Source organism: Gopherus evgoodei, chromosome 3, assembly GCF_007399415.2.
Source record: "Gopherus evgoodei ecotype Sinaloan lineage chromosome 3, rGopEvg1_v1.p, whole genome shotgun sequence".
Taxonomy (NCBI): Eukaryota; Metazoa; Chordata; order Testudines; family Testudinidae; genus Gopherus; species Gopherus evgoodei.
Genome location: NC_044324.1, coordinates 6,798,714 through 6,819,174, shown reverse-complemented (window position 1 = coordinate 6,819,174; position 20,461 = coordinate 6,798,714). Strand labels below are relative to the sequence as shown.

Genomic DNA, 20,461 nt, shown 5'->3' with positions numbered 1-20,461 from the left:
GGCCAGGGGCTCAAACCCTTGGCTCGTTCCTGGTGCTCTGCTCTGGCCGGTCCTTCACTAACCCCCCCACAGCAGCATGATGCCAGGACTGGACCCAGTGCCGGCAGCGAGGGACAACGCCCGGCCTGTCTTATGCACAACGCTCCTTTAACACACCCCAGGACGACATTTGCCATTTCTCAGCTACACCTTGTTGGCTCATTTGGTTTGTGGTTCACTCAGACCTCCAGCTCCTTTTCGGCCGTGCTACCACCAGGCCACTTCTCCCCCTGGCGTAGCTGCGCAGTAGAGTTTCCCTTCCTAAGGGAAGTACTTTGCACTTGTCTTCGTGGAATTTCATCACGTGGAAGGTCATTTTGAATTCAAATCCTGCCCCCCAAAGTGCTCACAAGCCCACCCAGCTTGGTGTCAGCGACAGATTTTCTAAGCATTCTCTGCACCATCAGCCACGTCATTAATGAAAATATGGCCGAGCAGCAGACCCAGGACCGCCCCGTGGGCCCCTGCTAGAGACGCCCTGCGAGTTTCATAGCAGCCCCTTGCTAATGACTCAGACTGGTCCATCGGCCACTTGCGCAGCCGCCCAAGAGTAACTTCATCCAGACCCATGGCCTGGTTTTTATTAGACTTACAGTAACCGAGCAGCGATGGGTGCAGATGCCCCGGGCAGGGGGCCCCGGGCACAAGCACCTGGGAACCTCCTCCCCCAACGGCTGCCGGCCCAGACTCCAACTCAAGCTGGGCGTGCCAGGTGCCAACCTCGCAGCAGCAAGGGGAAGAGTGAGTGAGGCCCCCGCCCCAGGCCGGGGCTCCGGCGCCAGGCTGTGAAGACGGTGCTCAGTAAAAACAGGGTTTGGACTTTTAGGGAAGGGGGGGATCACTGGGGAATGGGGGCTGGAGTTCCAGATGACTGGGGGCAGGGCTGTGGGGCACTGCAGGGCAGGAACTGGTTGAGTTCTGACCCCTGGGGGGTGGGGGATGAAATAAGGAAACTGTTCCAGCCCCCCGGGGGTGGCCAAAGGGCCACAGGGTGCAGAAATGGGAACAGGTCCAGCACCGTGGGGCAGCTGATCACACAGGGCTTCCCTAGCCATTTCGGAGGGGCTGGCAGCACCAGTGCAGGATGCCAGCAAGCATCCCCCCGGCCAAGTGACGCGCTGGTGGGGCCTGGGGCCCAGCCTGCCCAGGAGAACTGGGGGGTTTATTGCTGGCTTTTGGCCGGTGTGCAGCTGGCTCGGGAGGCGTGATGCTGGTGGAGCAGCGGCAGGGCCAACGCGTGATGGGTGCCGGGGGGGTCTAGCATCCTCGGTCCCTGTCACTCACAGCCCCACCTCGGCGACAGTCTCAGACAGGCAGTGGGAAGCCCCCCTCAGAGCCAGGGCCCGCCCGGGAGCACCAGCGCCTGCAGGATGTCAGAGAGGGAGACGATGCCCTTCACCACTTCACTCTCGTCCACCACCACCAGCCTGTGGACCTGCGCAGACAGACAGACAGAGTGACCGACTAACCGCGGTCAGGCAGGGGCCCTGCAGCCCACAGGAGCTTGGTCCTCCCACTACTGACACTGCGGTTTGGGACAGGAAGTGGGGGAGGCGGAGCCATGGGCAGGGTGGGATTGGCCAGGCCAGTGCCCAGGGGGGCCAGGCTGACTGGGAGGGAAGAATCGTCCCTGCCCTGGTCTCCCACTCTAGCCGCTGGGTTGGGTTGTATCCCTCCCCAGGAAGGGCCCCACAGGGCATGGGGGGCCATGTGGGGCTCCAGAGGAGCATCAGGGGGATAGGAGGGGCCCCATGCGTGATAGGGGGGCCATAGGAGGCGCCATGGGGGGTAGGAAGGGCCCCATGGGATATGGGGGTGTCATAGGTGGCTCCGCAGGGCATGAGGGGATAGGAGGGGCCCTGCGGGGTATGGGGGGGCCATGGGAGGCTCCGGGGACCATGGGGGGACAGGAAGGGCCCCATGGGGTATGGGGGGGCCATGGAGGAATAGAGGGGCCTCACAGGACATGGGGGGCTCCAGGGACCATGGGGGGATAGGAAGGGCTCTGCGGGGTATGGGGGGCTCCGGAGGAGCATCGAGGGGATAGGAGGGGCCCCATGGGTGATAGGGGGGCCATGGGAGGCTCTGTGGGCCATGGGGGGGTAGGAAGGGCCATGGGGGAATAGAGGGGCCCCGCGGGGTATGGGGGGCTCCAGGGGGGCAGGGGGTGGGAAGGCCTCGCGGGGGGAGATTACCTCGGCCTCCACCAGGCGGTTGATGATGGTCTCCAGGGTCTCGTGTCTGCAGCACTTGAGCACGCCCTCGAAGTACTGCGACCGGTGCTGCAGCGCCTGCGTCACCGTCACGTCCAGGTTGTTGTACGTCTTCTCGGCTGCCAGGTTCTGGGCACGGGGGGGAATGGGGGGAGCTGCACTCGCTGGCCCCAGAGCAAACCCCACCTGCTGCTCACTCTGCCCCACAGCAACCTGCCCCCCGGAGTGGGCTGAACCCAGCCACGCCCAGCAGCGGCAGCCACCCCGGGCAACGCCTCGGGGCTCTGTGTGGGGCACCCATGTGCCAAGTGGGGAGAGCACCCACCCCACCAGCCGGCGCAGGTACCCCTCCCCCCCTCCCCATCCCCAGTCCCACCAGCCGGCACAGGTACCCCCCATCCCCCCCCACATCCCACCAGCTGGCGCAGGTACCCCTCACCCCCTCCCCCTCCCCACCAGCCAGGCAGGTACCCGCCATCCCCCCCACATCCCGCCAGCCGGCGCAGGTACCCCTCACCCCCTCCCCATCCCCAGTCCCACCAGCCGGCACAGGTACCCCCCATCCCTCCAGTTCCTCCCCCATCCCACTAGCTGGCGCAGGTACCCTCATCCCCCCAGCTCCCCTCTCATCCCACCAGCCGGTGCAGGTACCCGCCATCCCCCCCACATCCCACCAGCCGGCGCAGGTACCCCTCCCCCCCTCCCCATCCCCAGTCCCACCAGCCGGCACAGGTACCCCCCATCCCTCCAGTTCCTCCCCCATCCCACTAGCTGGCGCAGGTACCCTCATCCCCCCAGCTCCCCTCTCATCCCACCAGCCGGTGCAGGTACCCGCCATCCCCCCCACATCCCGCCAGCCGGCGCAGGTACCCCTCACCCCCTCCCCTTCCCCACCAGCCAGGCAGGTATCCCCCTATCCCACCAGCCAGCGCAGGTACCCCCCATCCCCCCCCACATCCCACCAGCTGGCGCAGGTACCCCCATCCCACCAGCCAGCGCAGCCCTCCTCCACCCCGGCATTGGGGGCGGTACTTACAATGACGTCAAACTTGGAGTAAATGTCCACGACCCGACCTGCGACAGAGGAGGGGAAGGGTTGGTGAGAAGGGACAGGGTCCTCTGGGGACCCGGCCTCGTGCTGGGAGCTGAGGATGAGCTGAGCGTGGGAGGGGGATGCGGGAGTGCGGGAAGCAGGAGCCCGGCTGCGCAGACAAAGCTCTGGTTTGGCACGGCGGCTCGGGATTGGCGCGTCCCTCTTGGGCACGCTGCCCCAGGGGGCCTGTGGCTTTGCATGGGTGGGTCTCAGCTTGGCTTGGCCCTCGGGGAGCTCGCAGGCAGTCCAGGCTAGACCTGTGTGCCGAGGAATGATCCGCAGCCCCAGGACCATCCCCTCTCCGGAGTGGGGGCTGGCAGGCTCCTGCCTGGGGGGGCGGCTCTGGGCCCGTCGCTTGGGGGAAGATACGGAGACTGCGGGCTCAGGGTGGGACACACCATGTTCTCCCCCTCACCTGACTCGTCTACCACGGGCAGGGCGGAGACGCGGTGCTGCACGAAGATGCCCAGCGCAACGTAGAGCGGCGTGTTGGGGTGCACCAGGGCGATGTTGGCGTAGGTGCCGATCTTCAGCTGCTCCAGCGTTTTGGTCATGAATTCCGGCTTCGGGACCTCTGTTATCTGCGGGGGGAGGGGGGGTCATGTGCCACCGGCCTGGCCTGGGGAGGGGCAGGGGGGACCCCTACAGCCAGAGGAGAGCGGCACTAACCACCTTCTCGGCCCGACGGCAGGGGCTGGGCATCACCGCCCCGGGCCGAGCGGGGCAGATGCAGCTGTTCCTCGGCGCTGCGTGGCAGCCTGTGTGGGGCGTGTTCCCGCTGTGGGTCGGCTGGACGGGCCAGGCACCTGAGCCAGGGCAGCAAGGGGGCGGATTACACGAGCCCCCACGTGGCGAGGACCCCGGCGGGCAGGACTTACGAAGAGCTTGAGGAACTTGAGGATGCGTTTGTGCGTGAGGATGTAGAGGGTGTTCCCCGAGTCCGGGTCGATGACGGGCAGCCGGTGGATCTTGTTCTGGATCAGCGAGGAGACGGCGTCGAAGAGGCTGCGAGACAGAGGGGGCGGGGTAGACAGGTGCCCCGAGCATGGGCAGAGCCCCTCGGACTCCTGGGTTCACTCCCAGCGAGGGTGGGGAAGGCCAGTGGCCTGTGCCGGGATCCTGGGCTCTCGGCTAGCACTGGATGGCAGCCCACAGCCCCAGCGCCTGTGACCATCATATGGAGACCAGAGCGGCCCAGCCCCCACCGAACATGGGGTCCCCCCCACGGGGTCTTGGGCCAGGCCTGGTCCCCCACCGCCCCCTTTCCCAGAGGGCATGGGGAGCCCCCAGCGAGCTGGGCGGGCAGCAGCCAAGGTCTTACCTGGCATTGGGGGAGATGCAGACCAGCGGTTTGAAGGAGTCTTGCAGATACACCTCTGGGGGGAGAGGAGACGCACTCAGCGAGGCCCACAGTGCAGGCTGGGTCCCAGCCAAGGGAGGGGGGCACCGTGGGGCAGGCACATGGGCCTGGAGCAGCTTTCGGCTCTGGTAGGAGACAGTCCAGCTCTGCCCTTGGCACAGGGGGTGCTGCAGAGCCCAGGGGATCCCAGCCCCCCACCTTTGACACGGTGCCCCATAGCTCCCCCCACCTGGCACCACTGCACCTCCCCCACACAGTGCTCCCCACTTCTTCATCCTCACCCCCCAAACACCCCACCCCCCCAAACAGCCTGGCGCGCCCCCCCCGCACCCCCTTACCTCGCCACGTTTCAATTTTATGCTCCTCCAGCTCGTAGATTTGAACCTAGACACCAGGGGAGGGGAGTCAGCCTCAGTCATCTCGGCAGTTGGACCAGGTGCAGTTTGGGGGCTGTGTCGGGGGGAGGGGGGCAGACCCCTCAGCACTAACACGCCAGTGGGGCGAGACACCTAGGAATGAGGGGCATGACCCTGGTGACCATTGCTGGGGGCTCGGCTATGACTCCCAGTCCCACGGGAACGAAGCTGGCAGGGTCCGGGGCGCATGGAGCCGGGGCGGGTACCCATCCCTGGCACCGGGGGGGGGGGGGGCGCATGCCCGTCCTTACCATGGCCGACTTGTAGTAGCGATGGAGGATGTTGATGAAGTCGGTAATGGTCAGCATCCCTATAGGGGAGAGAGCAAGTGAGAGGGGCAAGAAGCCTCCGGGCCTCCCGTTCCCCAGGGCCCTTCCGGCCCCCAGCCCTGACCCGGACTTACCCACAAAGCTCTGCTTCTTGCTGTCCCACAGCGGGGCGGCCCGCACACCGTTGGTGACCAGCGCGAAGAAGGCCTTTTTCACCTGCAGCCCAACACGGACACACGTCAGAGCGGAGCTCCCGGGGGCTGAGGGGCCTGGCAGAGGTCATGGGAGTGGGGCACCCTGAGCAGCCAGCACTGGGGGCCGTGCCCAGGGAAGCCAGTCTCTGGGCCTCCTGCCCCCTGGGGTGAGCCCATCTGTGCCAATGGGGGACCACCCTGGGGTGTGGGCACACACATAGCCAGGGCCAGTCTCCCCATGCCCTGTCCAGCCCCCCCCCCTGCCAGGGCGGAGCACCCACCTGCAGGGAGGTGTCGAAGACGACCAGCTTGGAGCTGGTGGGGATCAGGTCGTAACAGCGATGGGACTTCATGAAGCAGGAGTACACCCCGCTGCCGGGCTCCACGTCTGGGGGGAGAAGGCGCTGTCAGGGGGCTGGGGGAGGGGAGTGCAGGGGCCTGTGCTGGCAGTGAGACTGGGCAGGAGGTGGGCAGGCGGTGCCCCCAGGGTGTATGGGGGGGAAGGTCTGGGGGGTCATGGGAGTCCTGTCCCCAGAAGCAGCTCTTGCTCCCAGTCTGGGCACATGCCCCCTCCCCTGCATGGCTCCTGCAGCCCGTGCCTAGCTCAGGCTCCCCCAGCGCTGGGCACTGCGTGGCGAGGGGAATGGGCCCGATGGAGCAGCCCCAGGAGCCGCGAGGACAGGCTGAAAACCCTGGGGGCTGAGAACTGCTGCCCGAGGAGGGTGATAAATTGTTCTCCGTCCCGGGAGGCTGGACACGCCCCTGCTAGGGCTGGCCTAGAAACACCGGACAGGACGGTCCCCGACCCCCGTCTGCCTCAGGCAGCAAGCAGCCCCGGCCCAGCCCTCACCTTCCGGTGCCAGGGGGCACTTCTCGGCAACGCTCTCAGGAACCGGGCCCTGCAGACAGACAGAAATGAGAGGTGACCCACAGCGCTGTGCCCCCCGCCCCAGGACGAGACCCTCCCCCAGAGCAGAGCAGCTGCTGGGAAGAGGAGAAGCAAGAGGGGACGCTGGATAGAAGACACGGGGCGGGAGAGCAGCTGAACACGGACTCATTGCTTTGGGAAGGGACCATGGAGCCCTGCTGCTGCAGACACCCCCCCACCCACACACACAGCAGGCACCCCCTCCCCTTGCGGGTAACCCCCTCCCCACTCTGCAGCCAACCCACACACACAGCAGGCACCCCCCCTTGCGGGCAGGCACCCCCCCACACACACAGTGGGCACCCCCTCACCCTGTGTGTAACCCCTCCACACTCACACAGTGGGCACCCCCCCTTGCGGGTAACCCCATCCCCACTCTGCAGCCAACCCCACACACACACAGTGGGCACCCCCCACACCCTGCGTGTAACCCCCACCCCACACTCACACAGCGGGCACCCCTCTGGCCCTGCTCCTGTGGGCAACCCCCACCACACACACACAGCAGGCACCCCCACCCTGCTGGTAACCCCTTCCCCACTCTGCAGGCAACCCCACACACACACACACAGCAGGACCCCCCCCAGCCCTGCTCCTGTGGGTAACCCCCTTCCAACTCTGCAGGCCACCACTCCCCCCTCTAGCAGCTCTGCTCCTGCAGCACCTTAAAAAGCCTCTTTCAGAAATCATTTTAAAGTGCCCCTGCCCCGTGCCCGGGGCTACCCATCCCACTCAGGGCATGGAGCACAAGAGGCAGGACAGCAGGCTTCCTTCCCCTGCCCATTCCCAGGGGAACTCCCACCCCACCCAGCCAGGGCTCCTCTAACCTCCCGCCGGCCCCAGCAGCAATGCCTGGGCCCAGCTGAGTAGGGAAGTGACTTGCCCACACAGGGCAGCAGAGCTGGGTGAGAAAGAACCCAGGAGTCCTGGCTCCCAGCCCCTGCTCGAAGCCGCTCCTTCCCTAGTGCAAAGGGAGCCGAGCAGCGCTGGGTTTCTAGGTGGGGCGGCTGGGGCCCTAACGCCCCTCAGGCTGCAAGGCCGCCTCAGCCAGGGAGCTGCGAGAGGAAGCGAAAGCCAAGCCGCACTTTTCACTTTCCTTCTCAGAGAGGGAACCTGGCTCTGTCCCAGGGCTGGCCTGGCTCTCGAGGAAGCTCCGGCTGCTACAAGGGAGCGACCACTTCTCAACTTATCTCAGGGCGCTTCGCAAACCGCACCCAGGAACCGCTTCTCATCCCTCCGACAGGCAGCCACCTCTGCGGCAGAGCCCGGCAGCTGGTTACCCGCGCGCAGCAACCCTGCCCCAGTGCTCGGGACAGGGAGGGAAAATCCTGCCCCCAATTCAGAAAGAGAAGGGGCGATGGAGGGGGCAGGAGGCCCAGCCAGCGTGCACCCAGGACACAGACCTAGCACCTTGACAGACCCTGGTGGCCATGGCGTGGCAGCGGTGTGCCATTGGATGAACCATCGGGGCAGAGGGAGCCTGAGGGCCAGCCGGCCGGCCAACGTGTGGGGCCAGTCCCAGATCCAACCGCATCTCAGCATGGAGACCATGGGGACATTTCTCCGGCAGGAACCAGACTGAGTCCCCCCAGCTCATCCCACCACGGCCACTGCCACCAGACAGGACTTAGACCAGGCCTGGCACCCCAACCACAATCCCACTAAACCCCCAGCAATGGTTGCCTGGCTGGGGCTCAGCCATCGGCTCAGGCTGACCGCAGACTCCCCAATAGCCCTAATCTGCGGGCTCTCTCCCTTTAGGTCGGGCATCCTCCAGCCTGCCCGAAAAGCTGACAGCACCAGCCCGCGGGCACTGCCCCAGCACCCAGATTCAGCAACCCCCCCCCAGGCCTCCCTGCTGCAGAGAAGCATGGCCACAGGGAAGCCCTGCCTGGTCAGTTACAAGGTGCTCCCCCAGCACATCTCAGGGCACAGGACTGCCCCATGCACCCAGGTCTGTGCGTAAAGCCAAGCAGCGGGGCTGGGAGCAAATCCCATCCGGCTCTCTGGCCTCCAACTTCCACTGGCTGCCCTGGGCGGGGATTTTAACCCCTGGGGCGCTCACAGAGCAGGTGGGCAGGGACCGCAGCTGGCCCAGCCCTGAACGTTACTTCCAGGCCAAGAGCCCCCAGAGCCCGGCAGGCCCCCTCTCCGGCAGTGTCTCGGCTGGGGCAGCGAGGGAGCTGACCAGAGACAAGGCAGAGTCCCCAGCTCGGGGCTCAGCACAGCAAAGGCCCAGGAGGAGGAAATGGGGGATGTGGGCACAGGCTAGGCTGGACACGGAGCTCACACCACCGAGCTGGGAGGCACGAGATGCCCCCCAGAGGAGCAGCCCCCTGCCTGTGCACAGCCCAGAGGAATCCATGCCCAGGCCGTGGGTCTGGCTGCAGCCCGAGAGGGGCTCCCCAGCTCCCTGGCAAGGCTGCGCGGGCACGGGACAGAGAGAGCTCCCAGGATATCAATAGGAAATGGGCTTTGGGCAGGAAAGGTCACGGCTCAGGAGCCAGGGAGGAGGCGGCCCCAGGCAAGGCTGCCAGGGGGCACCCGGCTGGTCAGGGCACCGTGGGGCCACAGGGAAAGCCCTGCTCACCTCTGGGAAAACGGCCGGGCCAGCCTGGCTGCCCACGGGGGACACGCCGTGGCCCGAGGGCCATGGCACCAGGCGGTGCCACCCACCCGGGCGAGGCGCCGGAGCTGGCCTGGCCAGGGGCACCGGACGATTCGCTCTCGGCCTGCCCAGGGCACCGGGGGCCCGGGCTCGGTAGAGGCGCCGCCCCACAGCGAGTCTGGGCCCGGAGCAGGCGGGAGACACCGGGGGGGGGCAGGTCTGGCCCCCGAGGAGCAGCATCGACTGAGGCTGGGCACGTGCTGGGGGTCTCTGCTCCGGGCCCCCGCAGACCCCCCGCTGCCAGGGGAGTTAACGGGGGTGACGCACCCGGGGGCACCAGCCGGGCGGGGGCCCCCAAGGGTCGCGGGGCCCGATCCCGGGGCCCCGGCCGCGCTCTTACCGCCTCCATGGCCACGGCTCGTCTCGCTGCCGCCGAGCACCCGGGGGCGGAGCCGGATGGATTCACTTCCGCCCGGATCTACTTCAGCCGCTTCCGCCAGCAGAGATCATGTGACCGGAAGTAGTCCCCGGAGGCTAAATGACCCCTGACCCCGGTGCCCTTTGACCTCCCGCGGAGCCCGAACGTCCCTTCCGTTAATTACCGGGGGGGGCCCCACACTGGGTCTCTGCCCCCAGACCCCCCCGCCGGGATCCGACCCCCGGGGGGGGGGCTCAGCAGCCTGACGTCACCGCGCCGAGAAGCAGCCAGCCGGCCCCGGGCGGGAGTGCGAGGCCCCCCCGCCTGTAACAGGCACTTTTATTTATCCTCCTTTACACACAAGCTGCGACTCGCCCCCCGCGCCTCTTCCGCCACGAGCCACGGACATTTCAGCTTTGTCCCCCCACAACACACGCTCAGTCTGGCTTTTCTTAGAAAAGGAAAAATTTTATTGTTTTTTCCATTCTGTTCTTTGTGACGAAGGGTACAGGGGACAGGCAGAAAATAAAATCCCAAACACAAAGGAAGATTCCTCAGAGTCCACCTTGCCATAGTTTTATTTTAAACTTTATTCTTTAAAAAAAAACCCAACGAAATAATAAATGGTTATTTCAGGATCATAAAAGATAAAACTTAAAATATAATATCTGCAACTGTAAACAAACAGAAGTATTGGACAAGGCTTTGAATGCAAATTTACAAGCAGAGAAGTTTAAAAAAAAATCAAAGGTCAGCTCTGGGACTGGATTATAGTTTATATAAAAATTAAAAACTGTATAGGTCTTCCCCCCTCCCCAGCTAAAATCTACAGGACTATTTTATACTCTAACCATAGTCTAAAAAGTCATACAACCTGCTATAGTTTGTTATTTTCTTTACTCTTGCCCAGTTTTAATCATTTTTGTAGTAATTTTTTAAATTTTTATTTTATACACTTTACAGCCTTCCAAGTTATTGGAAAAAACAAAAGTTATACTGGCTTTTTCTCTCACACATCTGTATTTTAAAATAACATCCAGTGGTTTTATTATTGGTAAAAACATTTTTTTCTCTACACAGCTCCTGTTTTATTTACAGTTTTAAATTTAAATTGTGTATATTTTTTATTTTATTATTCCCTGCCCTCACCCCGAGTTTTAACATTTCATTTTAAACCTTTTGCAGCTTTGAATAGTTGCAGAAGCAGCTTTTTAAAAACGTGACAGTTCTTCTCTCTCACTTGAAATCTTTTGATTTAAAAACATTAAATGCCCTGGGGCCCCCTCCCCCAGATTTCACTCCCCCCAAAATAATCTCACTTCATTTAATTCCCTCTCCCACCCCAGGAGAGGAAGCAAGTTTAATACAAAAGAGAACCCTCCTCAGCTGAGCCAGGCAGCTGTGGCATGGGAGAGCAGGTCAGGAGTTCATTTCTGCTTCTTTCCTCACAACTGTGCTATTCCCTGTGCCATCCCCGAGGGGGTGGGGGGTCATGCCTTTGTGCGTTAAGAGATGTCAAATGATACAGTTTAATGGAAAGGGGCGATGAGCGCAGGACCTCCAGCCCCATCTGGTTTACAGCAGTCTTAGAAGGTCCCTCCCGGATGAGCATTCAACCGTCAGCAATAGGGGGCTGTGGCAGGGGAGGTTGGAGGGGGAGAAGTGGTGCCTGGTTTGTAATGCCACCAATCCCCTCCCCTCCCCAGGGAGCCCATGCATGGCAGGAGGCTCCTGGACCCTGTCACGTACAGGGTCTCTATTTAACAATGGAGACAAGAGCAGGGAGGATGTTTGCTCCCCTCAGCTGAGTTATGGACCACGTCCCCCCGCCCTCCCCCCGAGATCTGCCCTCCTCCACAGTCCAAAATCTCAGCCAAGCAGAGCACAGAAGAGAGCCCCACAAGGTTCTAATATATACAAGCTAAGGTATAAATAGATAAATACCCCCCATATCATGCCGACATTACAGACAGACAGTCTCCTCAGGCCAGCCTAGAGCAGCAGTTCTGGTAGTGAAAGGGGAGCGGGTTAGTGGGGGAGTGGAGTGGCTCAGGCAGGGCCCCCTGTACCACCCCCAGACTCAGGAGTATGGCAGCAGCAGCAAACTCAGCCTGAAACGAGGCTCCCATGGAGCTTGTCTCCTCCAAACCGAGTAGCTTGAAGAAACGCCTGGTCTCCCCCCCAGGCTGTGCTCAGTGATGGGGGGGGGCAGGCGTCCAGCAGCGGCTCTCGGGGGCTGCTTGCGCTGTGCTGGGAAGGTGGGTGGAAGCCAGGCCAGGTTCTTGGCACATTCTAATTAAAGCCCCAAACCCCCACCTCTCTTGGGCCCTGTCCCTTGGCTGGCAGCAGAGTGCCCAGCTTTGTGCACAGTAGGGGGGTTGCCAGAAACACACCTGTGCACCCAACCAGGGGGGCCCACAGGTGGGGGGACGGGATCCTGGGATATTTGATGGTCTCTCTTTCCTTCCAGGCACAACCAGGTCAGAGCTCAATGCTATCATCTCCCTCGCCCTAGGCTCCGCCCACTGCCACTCCTTGGGATCCCCAGGCTCCACCCACTGCCACTAGTTCTCATTCAGAACTAGGAAGGTTGCGTGTGGTCAGTCTCGGAGGGAGGGTCACATTGAAAACAGCAGAATCTAACACTTAAAATGAGGTAGGTTTGGGTGCAGAGGCTCCTTGCGTCCATCGGGGGGGGGAGCCCTTTTCTGCACGCGGCTCTCCCCAGCTCTGCTCCGGCAGCCGCCGCCTCCTTCACATGCTCACGGTGCTTTCGTTGACAGAATAAGAAATAAACCCAAGCCCAAGCGAGCTCTGTCTGTCTCCACAGAGCCGGGCTGGGAGGTGTGGGATTGTCAAGCTCAAGGAGTCTCTTTGTTACCTTGGTAAGTTAGCGAGCAAATATTATTAGCTTTTTTTTTTAAACAAACAGACTGGATCTGAGCTCCCTGTGGGTCCGATCCCTCGGCCGCCCCACCCCAGACTCCGAGCTGGAGCACCCCGCTCGCCCCGCATCTGTCCAGTTATTTACAGTGAGCAAGGTGGACAGGGCAGGTTTTGTTGGTGCCACAGGCCCTGCCCTCCTCACAAAACAAAACAAAGAAAACCCTGAGTTGCCAGTTCATCAGTTCCACTCATGGCGCTGCGGCCACCCACTCAGGGAGAGCAGCGCCCTGCCAGCAGAGGCCCAGGGCCGAGGCGCGCAGGGCTGGAGCGGCTAGGGAGAGAACCGAGGTCCCTGGTCTTTTCGGTACGCCCTCCCTGTGGAAGTTAGGTGGACAGCATCCGATGGGTGTGAGCAAGGACTGGCGCCCCCTGGAGCCACCTTGCCTTTGGAACCGAAAGCGGCCCCGGCTGACCCATCTGCACCAACCTTGCTTCCTGGGTTCCAGCTGGGGCCGTTTCCCCTACGCCATCTCTGCCTCCCCCGCCCCCAGCATGGCAAGGGGGGAGGAGAACCCACAGCAGAGGCTTCCTTGCAGCTGCGCACCAGGGGCTGCCTGCGACTGGTGGCCCTGTGACGGCTAGTTCATCCATTTCCTGCAGTTCCAGGCTCCGCAGTGGCAGGGGATCTTATGCTGATCGTCTTCAAAGTCAAACTGATAGTCGTAGGTCAGCTGGGGGCGAGAGGGGCAGAGTCACACAGCCAGCAATACCCTGGCAGATCAGCGGCAGTCACGCCACCAGCTGCCGAGCCACATCACCCCTGCCCGACTCTGGGGGGAGGGGGCTGTGCAGCTGCAGCCCCCCTCCTAGCACATCTGGGGGAGGCAGGGGGGTCTGGTGTAGCCCTGCCCCGACTCCGCTTTGATTGGTTCCTCTTGCGGGGCCGGAGCTCCCCCCAATGCTCAGGGCAGCTTGGGGGTGAGCCTGTGGCAGGGCTGGTGCACGGTGGGGGAGCGCAGATCCTAGGTCTGTTCAGAGGAACAGCAGGAGGCTGCTGCTGGCGACCGGGCAGGGCCTGAGCCCGGAGTCAGCACTAAGCACACGCCAGGAGCCCCTAGGCCAGGCCAGGACCACCCCCAGTCCCCTACCTCCTCCCCTTTGGGAATCCGGCGGCTGGAGATGATAATGATCTTATCTTCCTTGTCGAAGGTCACGACCTCAGCCACACAGTTTGGGGCGCACGAGTGGTTAATGTACCTGGCAGGAAGGCAGAGAGGAGGGCGTCAGAGTGGGGAGGTTGGGACAAGGGGCGAGCCTGTGTTCCCCTCCCACTGCAGCAGGAACGCTCGGGCACAGCTTGGTGAGCGAAATACAAGACTTGATACGTTGAATCAATGCCAGAGACCCATTGTGCAGCTTGGGAGGGGAGAACAGGTGCCTGACAAAGCGGGGTGGGGGCTGGAGCCAGGACTCCTGGGTTCTCTTCCCAGCTCTGCCAAATCCCTTCCTCACTCTGCCTGGGTTTCCAAGTTCCCCATAGCCACGGCTCACGGGGCTGACACGGGTTCACAGGGAGGGATGTGACCGCTCACCCAACGGCGCAGGAACCCCTGTGCAGCTGGCCTTTCAACCGGAGAGCATGCCACACTTGAACCCAGCACCTTTTGGATTGTAGACGAGTCCCATAAGCCCACAGCACCTCACACCCTCACCTGGCTGGGCCCCCCGTGAGCGTGGCGTCAATGACGTGTTCGTTGTTGATGCGGAACATGTAGATTCCCCGGTTCTGGTGCGGGAAGAGCAGAGACAGCCAGTTATGCAGCCGCCGGAGCCAGGGTGTCCCTGGGAGCAGCCTAGGCTCTGAGCCCGTGGGGTGCTCCAGGCCCCACCCACCCCGGTCCCGCCCCTCACACCTGCTCCTCGTAGATCTTCTCCCGCCGGTTGGCCACCTCGTTGCGGATGATGGTGCCGATGTACTCGATGACCATGGTGTGCTTCTCCAGGTCCTTGGCGGCGTAGAGCCCCAGCCCCTGGATGCGGGAGCGCGCCAGGTACACGTTGTTCTTCCACTCGGTCTTGAGGCGGCGGTACTGCGAGGACTTGGAGTGCACGAACTGCTTGCTGTAGGGCGTGTTGGTCTCACCCGTGAACGTGCTCTGGTAGGCCTTGGACATGCTGGTGCTGTTCAGGGTGTGGGGCCTGCGGCAGGCGGAGAGCATGGGCACGGCGGCAGTGGGGCAGATGGGGGTGGGGGGAGGGACCAGCACTGACCCCCCCCCCAGCACATGGGGCCCCAAGGGAGTGGCTGGGAGAGCCCAGCCCAGCCCATTGGGGCCCAGTTTGCAATTCCTTCCTCCTGGCCCAGGCCCAGGCCTGGGGAGTCCCAACTCTAACCCAGGCCAAGGCCCCTCCCCGACAGTGGCCCCCCAAGGGGCCCTCCTCCCCCTCCCCCACTAACCGTTTGTAGTGGGTGAGGATCTTGGGCTCGGAGCGGGCACAGCCGGTGGGGTTGATCATGAGCGGCAGTTCCATCAGCGGGTGGCGCCCATAGCGGAACAGGTAGTTCTGGCAGCTCTCCACACCAGGCAGCTGGGAGGGACCAAGCAGAACCCGCCATGGGTCAGCAGACAGCACCACAGTCCTGGTGCCCGGAGGGGACCCACTGAAAAGCACAAGCCCTGTTCCGCCCCCTGTGGTGCTTCCCTGAACTTGCCAGCCGGCACCGGCCCCTGTGCTGGGCCAGGGTCCCCGGCCAATGTGGTTCTGAGCATATCGCCAGATGCTGTGTCCCTCCCACCTCCAACCCGCCCCTCCCATTGGGTGAGGGGTTCAGGGCCCCCCCCGGTACATACGGACTCGGCGATGCGCAGCACCGCATGCACTGTGAGGCCAAAGAGCTCCTCGCCCTTCAGGTACTCGGGGAAGAGCCGCAGCATGTCCGCCTCCTTCCTCATGGCCGCCACCGGCTCGATGATGCGGTTCCAGACGGCTGGGGGTGGGGAGGGAGGGGAAAACATGAGACTTGGCTTCCTGACCTCCCCCCCCATACCCTCAGCAGTGGTTCCCTGTGGCCTGGAAAACAAGCCGAAGGCATCAGCTCCCCCACCACTGTGAAATGCAGCCACCTCTGGGGCGGGCTGCAACAGCAGGTTAACAGCCCCAGAATTACGCTGCCAGAGACGGGTCACCCAGTGCTCCAATGCAGCCCCCTCAAGGGTAGGACACAGCAGTGTTCATATAGGGATCCCCCAGCCAAGGCCGAGCCGGGCACAGCCTCACCCTGTGGCGAGGAGTCGGTGAAGACCAGGTCCTCCAGGCCCTGTTCGATGACCTGCACCACGAACTCGGGGCGCCCGTTGTTCTCGCAGATGCTGCAGCGGTAGCAGCAGCGGCGGTTGTTGGTGCGCAGGCTCCAGTAGATGCGGGTGGCCTCGAAGCCCACGGGGTAGAGGGCTGTGACGCTGTGGAAGTCGCCCATCTGGTGGGGCAGCAGCTGGCCGATGGCATGGAAGAGCAGGCCGCCCACGCGGAACATGTGCAGGCGCTCACCGCGCTGGATGATGCTGGCGATCTGCTTGACCTCATCGCGCTCGATGTAGACGCGCCGGAAGACGGTGAAGGTGCTGAGCTCCTGGTCGCAGGGGCCCTTGAGCTTGTGCAGCGGGCACAGCATGGTCTTGTCCTTGAAGAACATGCACTTGGCCCGGATGGCGCAGGCAAAGTGGTAGACGCTGGGGCAGCGGATGCGGTTGCAGCTGTTGGTGGCACCCGTCTTCTGGCACAGGGAGCACTTGGTGAGCAGCCCTCGGTGCAGCGCCCCCTCCACGTTGATCAGTGCCCCGCCCTGCGTCTCATACACCTCGGTGGACCACAGGGCACAGTTCAGGTGCACCCAGAGGTCCAGGTCAAGGTTGAGCAGGCGGGCAGGCCCGTCGGTGGCACCGTCCCCCTCCTCGTGGCAGAAGCAGCACTTGCGCAGGTCCCGGGGCACCTTCTGGGGCCGCAGGGTGGTACCCAGCTTCTCGATGAACTCGGAGATCTCCTTCTCGCCGTCTGGCTGGGCTCCGCCCTTCTGGATGGTGATGAGGAAGCGCAGCCGCTTCCACCGCACCCCCTTCCACTTCTTGGGCCGGGGACGGGGCTCCTCTCCCTCTTCCGGGGGCCGCGAGCGCGGCTTGAGCTTGGGCGGCGAGCGTGCTGCTGCCTCCTCCTTGGAGGGTGGGGAGAGGGGCGCAGGGGCCACCTCAGGGGGTGCCTCTGGGATCCTGTCCCCGTCGGCAGGGCTGGCAGGGGAGGGGGCAAGGGGCGACAGGGGCGGGGACGGCTCCTGGGGCAGGATGGAGAGCTGACGCACGTCCAGGTTGGAGACGTTGTTCACATAACAGTGCTGCACGGCCTTCTCCAGCCCCGGGCTCTCCTGGGGGCACAGAGCAGGGCTGATCAGAGCGCGGTCCCAGGGGCTGGCCCCAGGGCTTCTCAGCACCTCCCTCCGCCCCCCAGAGCCAGCCAGCCTCGCTGGCGGGCTCGGCCAGGAGATCAGCCCAGCCAGACACTGCCAAGCCAGAGTGCGGCTGGCCCTGTGCTTTGACCTTCAGAGCTGCCCCCCCGAGGAGCCCCCCGCCACGTGTCACTGACCTGTTTGAGCAGCGTCAGGATGTCCAGCTCATTCTTGAGGCTGTACCCCGGCAGCATGGCATCAAACTGCTTCAGCCACTCGCTGCCAGCGTCGGGGGCTTTCCCTGCCAGCGCCGCCTTGGCCTTGCCGCCGAGCCCACCTATGAGAGAGACGGGTCCCCATGGCTGCACTGCAGGCTCCCAGCGCCCGGGCTGGGGGGATGGAGAAACCCTCTGCCCACAGGGCTCCTCCCTCAGGGAGCGGGTTCCAGGGCTGGCTCCTCCCCCTGTGGCTGCCCAATACTCACCAGCCCCATCTGTCTCCATCTTCTTGGCCTCAGGCCCGGAGCCCCGCACCGGGCTCTCGGGGAACAGCACCTCGTAGGAGCTGGGGATCTTCATGCGGAGCAGCTCGGCCACGGCCACCATGACGCCGTTCAGGTTCTGAGGGAGCGAGAGGCTGGGTCAGAGACGCTGCTGCGCCCCAGCCCGGGCAGGACCCTGCTCCCAAGCTCCCCAGGGGCAGGGCCCAGCAAGATGATGCCAGGGGAATTTCCACATGGACCGAAGGGAGCCCTGGCCCTCCCCCCCCACGCAGCACCTTTCCCACCTTAGCAGCTGCAGCCGAGACAGTCAGCATGACGGAGACTTCGCTGCCTTTCCCCTTCTCCCATGCGACGCCCTGCGCCAGGGCCACCTTCCCGCCGTGCTCCCCGAAGGGCTCCCGCACCTCGGGGGGCCTCGGGTCAGGGAACACTGAGAGCAGGAGGAAAGACAGGTTAGGGGTGTGCAGCACCCACCCCCAGCTTCCAGGGACCCCCATGCACCCCCAGGCCATCTCAGCCACCCCAAGAGGACATGCTGCCTGGTCCCTCCCTGGGAACCCAGCCCACTTCATAGGGTCCCCCCATACACACTGCACCCAAGCCAACCCAGCCCTTAAAGGGGCACTCGCCCGTGGGGATATCCAGCCCACCTCCTCCCCCAGCTACCCAGTGCACCTTACTAGGACCCTCCCCAACCCATGCCCGTGCCCACCTGGGATGCTGGCCCTGGGGATGATGGGGATGACGGGTGACAGCACCCGCTCCTGCAGCTCCAGCTTCGCGTCGGCCAGCAGAGGGAAGCGAGGTGGCTCCTCGCCCAGGACGCTCTCTGGGGACGAGGCAGGGACGATGCTGTCGGGGGAGTCGCTCTCCTCGTCGCTCTCCATCCTAAGGGGGGGGGGTTCTGCTGGTGAGACCTTGCAGACCAGGGACTCCCGCCCCCACCATCACTCATGAGAGCCCGGGGGGCGTCGCCCCTCCCCCACTGCACCCAGGAGACTCCCCACAACCCCAGTACAGTGCTTGGCATGGCCAGGGACACCCCACCCTCCCGAGGGAACTGGGGAGGGGCAAAGCAATGGCACAGCCCAGGACGGGAGCCCACCCCCGGCCCCTCACCTCACCTCACGTCCTCGGTCTGGTTGTGTGGGGGCGTGGGCAGGGCCGCCAGCAGGTCTAGGCTCTTCACTTCCACGGCTGGAGCGTCTGGGCGAGGGAAGAAGGGAGAGGGTCAGGGAGCACCAAGGCCTGGCACGTGGAGCCAGACACTGTCCTGCCATGGGCATGCCGCCCAGCCCCACAACTCTGCCCCGGCCCTAAAGGCCTGCCCCCACCCATCAGCTCCACCTGCCCCCAGCAGAAGCTCCTCCTGCATCCCATCAGTGCTGCTCCTGGGTTGGCTAGCAGGGGGCACCGGGTACCCACACAACCCCCCCACCAGAGCTCACCGCTCCCCTCAGACACTGCTCCCCTGGGGAGGGGGCCGATTGGCAGCTCCAGCCTGTGTGTAGTCCTCGCTCGCCTTACCCTTCCGGCCTTCGGCTTCCCGGGCCTGGTCCGGCTCCTTGCGCTGCTTGGCCAGCTCCTCCGAGGAGGTGACGCCGTTCACCATCTTCTGCTGCACGGAGGGGGGCGGGGTGGGGGGCAGTGAGGAGGGCGGGGTAGGCGGGTTGCTCAGGTTGTTCTGCCGGGAGAGAATCCATCATGGATGGTCACTGTCAGCCAGCATCCCCGCCCCCTCCCAATCCCTGCTCTCCCTGCCCCTCCTGCCTGCCCTCCTGCCCCCCCCCAATCCCTGCCCCGCAAAAGCGGGTGGGTCAGCTCTGTTGGTTCACCCACAGCCGGGGGGACTGAGGCCCGGGGCCTTGCCCATGCTGGGGCGGGCAGTACCTTGGTGAGCAGCTGCGTGTAGTAGTCGGGGACACTGTCCAGCACGGCGCTGCCGAATGCCCCCTTCAGCTGGCTCTTGCCATTGATGGGGCTGCTGCCGAAGGGTGCGAAGAGGCTGAAGTTGGCTGTGATGGTGGGTTCCACCAGGGGCAGCAGGGAGAGCTCCTGCAGCGGGAGGGGGAAGAGATGCAGTCAGGAGGGGACGCCCCCAAAACTGCCCAAGCCATGAACATGTGGGCAGCTTCTCCCCTCTGGGCTGCTACAGACAATGGGGCACCCCCCGCGTTCCCTCTTGGTTTGTACATCCATGTGTGGAATTCATTTTGTTATATGCACCAATATGGAGATGATGCGCACAACAAAAAGCATGTGGTTGGGGTGGGGCTGAGGGGTTTGGAGTGTGGGAGGGGCTCAGGGCTGGGGTGGGGCCGGGGATGAGGGGTGCTGGAGGGGACTCAGGGCTCGGGCAGGGGGTGATGGTTCCGGCTAGGGGTCAAGGCCCTAGGATGCGGAGGAGGAGTTCAGAGTGCGGGATGGGTCTCAGGACTGGCGCAGAGGGCTGGGGTGGGGCTGAGGCAGAGGGGTTTGGGGTGTGGTCTGCCCAGGGGCTGTGGTGGGGAGAGAAGACTCTCTCCAGCCCCCTCTCGCTGCAGCTCAGGGCTGGGGGAGAATTGCCTCTTCCCGGCAGCAGCAAATCCAGAGCAGGTCCATGCTGGGGCCGGTGGGGAGAACTGCCTATTAAACCCCTGCATAGGGTTTAATAGGCAGCTACGTGGCCACGCAGCTTGGAGGGAGCCTAGCCCCCCACCCTCGGATTGGAGCCCCCCAGCGTGCAACGCAACCAGACCAGACCAGAGCAGGAGGCCTTGGGAGAGCTGCCAGTCCCAGCCCCGGGAAATGGCAGGGCCAGGTCAGGCGACACGAGGTGCTGGGGGCACGCGATGGCAGGATAGGGGGAAGGGGCGAGGGCCGTTACCTGCTTCAGCTGCTTCATTAGGGCCTCGCTGGATCTGAGCCCATCCTCCTTGCGCAGCTTCCTGCGGGAGGCGGCCATCCGCTCCCCGCTCTTCTGGGCCCGCTTGGGCTTTGGGGCCAGAGGCTTTTTGCTGGCACAGGGGTCCTGTGGGGAGAGGGTGAGTCGCGGGGCTGCCTGCTGCCCCGCCCCACCCACACTGCAGGGCAGAGGCTGGGTGCGTGCTCGAAACTC

General features: G+C 63.9%; 2 protein-coding genes across 12 annotated transcripts in view; both read right to left on the bottom strand.

Moving 5' to 3' along the window:
• Positions 1-590: 590 nt before the first annotated feature.
• On the bottom strand, positions 591-9,607 carry PRKAG1 (protein kinase AMP-activated non-catalytic subunit gamma 1). Of its 3 annotated transcripts, none has more exons than XM_030554811.1 (12): positions 9,521-9,607; positions 6,435-6,483; positions 5,866-5,972; positions 5,525-5,606; positions 5,373-5,431; positions 5,044-5,089; positions 4,667-4,721; positions 4,224-4,350; positions 3,761-3,926; positions 3,289-3,326; positions 2,235-2,381; positions 591-1,474 (listed from the first exon to the last, which is right to left on the bottom strand). In XM_030554811.1, the coding sequence occupies exons 1-12, from the start codon at positions 9,527-9,529 to the stop codon at positions 1,370-1,372; spliced, it is 990 nt and encodes a 329-aa protein (XP_030410671.1). In that variant the 5' UTR covers positions 9,530-9,607; the 3' UTR covers positions 591-1,369. The 3 variants fall into 3 exon arrangements, with proteins under 3 accessions (XP_030410671.1, XP_030410672.1, XP_030410670.1); XM_030554812.1 differs by lacking the exon at positions 9,521-9,607 and adding an exon at positions 7,609-7,676; XM_030554810.1 differs by lacking the exon at positions 9,521-9,607 and having other exon boundaries at positions 6,435-6,695.
• A 2,811-nt stretch (positions 9,608-12,418) lies between these two features.
• Positions 12,419-20,461, bottom strand: part of KMT2D (lysine methyltransferase 2D) — a 43,963-nt gene continuing 35,920 nt past the window's right edge. For all 9 annotated transcript variants that reach the window (XM_030554718.1, XM_030554721.1, XM_030554720.1 and 6 more), the window contains 15 exons: positions 20,231-20,374; positions 19,255-19,419; positions 18,892-19,048; positions 18,489-18,570; positions 18,077-18,252; positions 17,649-17,794; positions 17,347-17,482; positions 17,060-17,199; positions 15,704-16,841; positions 15,277-15,413; positions 14,883-15,013; positions 14,338-14,623; positions 14,137-14,210; positions 13,573-13,681; positions 12,419-13,155 (listed from right to left, as the gene is read on the bottom strand). In XM_030554718.1, coding sequence (XP_030410578.1) covers positions 13,063-13,155; positions 13,573-13,681; positions 14,137-14,210; positions 14,338-14,623; positions 14,883-15,013; positions 15,277-15,413; positions 15,704-16,841; positions 17,060-17,199; positions 17,347-17,482; positions 17,649-17,794; positions 18,077-18,252; positions 18,489-18,570; positions 18,892-19,048; positions 19,255-19,419; positions 20,231-20,374 — 3,114 coding nt within the window. In that variant the 3' untranslated portion in view covers positions 12,419-13,062. The remainder of the gene's footprint in view (positions 13,156-13,572; positions 13,682-14,136; positions 14,211-14,337; positions 14,624-14,882; positions 15,014-15,276; positions 15,414-15,703; positions 16,842-17,059; positions 17,200-17,346; positions 17,483-17,648; positions 17,795-18,076; positions 18,253-18,488; positions 18,571-18,891; positions 19,049-19,254; positions 19,420-20,230; positions 20,375-20,461) is intronic.

Coding starts and splice junctions, on each gene's coding strand:
- PRKAG1 (XM_030554810.1), bottom strand. CDS start 6,642: ATGAGTCCGTGTTCAGCTGCTCTCCCGCCCCGTGTCTTCTATCCAGCG. Junction 5,607..5,865: donor TCTTCGACACCTCCCTGCAG/GTGGGTGCTCCG, acceptor GTTGGGCTGCAG/GTGAAAAAGGCCTTCTTCGC. Junction 1,475..2,234: donor ACCGCCTGGTGGAGGCCGAG/GTAATCTCCCCC, acceptor CTGTCTGCGCAG/GTCCACAGGCTGGTGGTGGT.